Below are 3091 nucleotides of genomic sequence, written 5' to 3'. Positions count from 1 at the left end.
AGATTCAAGATTCAAGTAATAATTTACATTTTATGTACAATTGACTGATTTTGCAGTAGTAATTACCATATTTCTACTGCCTGACTAACACAGTAAGTGTTATTTTTGCATATTTTGACCTCTTTTATTTTGATTTCTGTTTTGTTTAATTTCATTGCTTAAGTTCTGTGTAGAAGTACTCAACACTGAATTTCTTCTTTCTTTTGGACACAATTAGCCAAACAAGTGATCAAATAAGGGCATCTGGTTTTGGTTTAATATATGTGTTGTTAATGTTTTGGAAATATTTCTAAAGTTTTTTTAGTATTGATTCAATAAATAGTCAAAGCATTAAAACTTAAGACTAAATCACTAACTCAACAAATGTTGAAAACATATGATTAAATTGAATTACAAATTATCTTAAATTGTGAAAAATGTATCTTTAGCGAAAGTTTACCTTTTTCTTTGACAGTTTCCGTTTGTTTCCGCCACAAACGTGTTCAAGTAATGAAACTTTTTTTGCAGCACCCAAAATTAGATCCTACCAATGGAATTGAAGGGGATGTTGCTTTATTACAGCTTGAAAATGAGCCGGAACTAGGAGAAAGGGTCAAGGTAATTAACAGAGCTGTTCTTATATTATGTTCTTATTTGAATTATAATTGTAGGTCGGTGGAGATGGTAGTGCGCGGGACTTGAAATAAAAAAGTCAAAATAAGTGAAGAGAGAGTTGTGTAAATGGAAGGTCGGAATGCTTAAAAGCTACACTGAACTGAAATTTGTGTTTTTATTTAAAGAAAACGAGAAACATTTATTATTACTTGAACGTTAAATTGCACACCTTGTTCTAAACCTTTTTTTTCTTCAAAAAAACTTAGAATATAACAAAAAAGAAATTATCTGAGAATAAATGAGTTGAATACAATGTGTGATAACATGTTAATATTATAATATTATTCTGATCATCATTCTTGTCTTTCATTTCAGACGTTCGGTCTACAAAATTTAGCTAAATCTTCAAAGGAAGACAAGAACATTCATAAGAAAAAAGGCGCGTGCATAGTTCCGGGATATGGCTTCATTAAATGGGATAAATGTAATTTGTCAATTCTTAAATAATTTATGCAATAAATGCCGGGTTTGATACCTCACTATCTTTATCAACTTAATCAATTTTTTTCTTCATACATGTTGGTCTATATTTTTTCAAAATTGCATCGATCTCACTTTCTGCCCAACAAGATTGCGCATGCGCTAAATATTATCTTCCGTTGCTAGGAATTTTTATTAATGTAAACAAATTTATACTTTCCTCATGTTTAAGATTGCAACAATAAAAACCCTGGTCTTTCACTGTTCTCCCAATTTTATGTCTATTAAAAATCTTCTTGCAATCTATATATTTTGCAAGTGTTGACTTAATTTGTGAATTCAAATATACAAACTGGTCTTTTAAATTCTTTAAGTATACCTGATGCTGCTGAGTATCTCAAATATAAAGAACTTAACTAAGAGTGACCCCTACTGTCCTTCATAGAACGGAGATTTAATAAAAGCTTTGCACGTCTAGAAGTTAAAAAACATCGCTATATTTGGGTTGTAAATCGCTAATATCCGGTTGTTTCAAAATGACTGGTACATTATCTATTTTAGTTCAGACGCTACTGCCCACAACTATGAGGAAGTACAGTCCAGCCATGCTAAAACCTTCAGTTTGCACTGGCGGTGAATACTTTAAGAAACTGTTTTTATGTGCTTTTAACCAAGACTTGACAAACACATGCAAGGTAAATAGTAGCTCTGACAAGCCTTTAAAAGTAACATTGGTATAGATGTATTTTCAAGGGTGTTAAATTGGATAGTAACTTTTTTTTAAAGAAATTTAGAATCTCATTTCATCTGAAAAGTAGGGTTGTCATGTTTATCCGTTTAAACAGGTAGGGTCAGTTAATAGTTCAAAACCGGTGACGAAACTCAGTAACAGAGGTTAGTATTAGACAAAGTGCCAATATAGTAACAGAACATAATATATAGAGCAAACAAGAGTATCAAAGCTAAGGCCCTGAATAACGTCACAGGCATTGAATGAAATAATAGTTTGGCTTACTTTGCACAGCCTAATTTGTCATTCTGGAGTGTTGGTATGATCCAAAAATACGCCTAAAGTCAACACTAAATATTTTTATGTTCTATTTTTAGTATGACGGTGGCACACCTTTGCTGTGCAAGAGTAAAGGAAAGACTAAACTGTACGGAGTGACGATGGGGGCTTTTGGATTTACCCAGTATTGTAACAGTGGCCAGTCACTGTTTACACGGATATCCACATACTATGATTGGATAAAAAAGAAAACTAGATCACTGCAAAATGAAAAGATTGAGGAATAATTTACTAATTTCAAGACAATGCATGTGTAACGATATTTTCAATGGACACTGCTTTTCATTTTTGCTCAAGCTCAACTCTATGGTTTTATTTACAAATAAAATGTGCTGTCTTTCGAATTTGCTCTTTTGCACTGTGTCCTACTAAATCCTTAGTTTTATGCAATTATTTTCCTTTAATTTAAAGACTTAAATAAATGATCGTTAAACAAATAAAACTTTTTTTCTACAGAATATGTTAAACATTATGTGTAAATCATAATAAACGCTTACTGCCATTTTTTTGCAGACATCAAGGGTAATGGGTAACTTGACCATTGCAAAAATGCCCAATAAACAATTTTTCACAACAAAAAAAATAGCATACAAAACAAACTTTTTTTCAAATGAAAACACAACATTATTTAAATATAAATCGATTTATTACATTGAATTTTTAAGCATATCATATAATCTTAAAAAAATGATTTTCAAAAAAAAAAATCTGATAAATAAAACAGCTTTCAACAAAGGATGTGAGTCAATGTATGGGTAAGTGCATTAAAGGACAACAGTCAATGAACTGGAACATACTGTCTACAGCTCCACTCTGTAGTGACACTTCCCATGAAGTTTCAATGTCCAGGACAATAAAATCTGGACGGATAAATGGACGGAAAAAAAACCAGCGAATTTATTCGCCCAATTAATTAATTCAATATTGGAAAGAACATAAATTTTACTG

General features: G+C 31.3%; 1 protein-coding gene across 1 annotated transcript; it reads left to right on the top strand.

The window, feature by feature from the left end:
• The first annotated feature begins 460 nt into the window (after nucleotides 1-460).
• Nucleotides 461-2459, top strand: LOC132752814 (chymotrypsin-like elastase family member 2A). The gene is made up of 4 exons (XM_060743199.1): nucleotides 461-597; nucleotides 970-1078; nucleotides 1636-1769; nucleotides 2182-2459. Exons 1-4 carry the CDS (start codon nucleotides 490-492, stop codon nucleotides 2368-2370), a joined length of 540 nt encoding a protein of 179 aa, XP_060599182.1. The 5' UTR covers nucleotides 461-489; the 3' UTR covers nucleotides 2371-2459.
• The last annotated feature ends 632 nt before the right edge of the window (nucleotides 2460-3091 follow it).

Source organism: Ruditapes philippinarum, unplaced genomic scaffold, assembly GCF_026571515.1.
Source record: "Ruditapes philippinarum isolate M1 unplaced genomic scaffold, ASM2657151v2 ctg10761_1_1_1_1, whole genome shotgun sequence".
Lineage (NCBI taxonomy): Eukaryota > Metazoa > Mollusca > Bivalvia > Venerida > Veneridae > Ruditapes > Ruditapes philippinarum.
The sequence above is the reverse complement of the archived record's forward strand: the minus strand, read 5'-3'. Positions and strand labels throughout refer to the sequence as shown.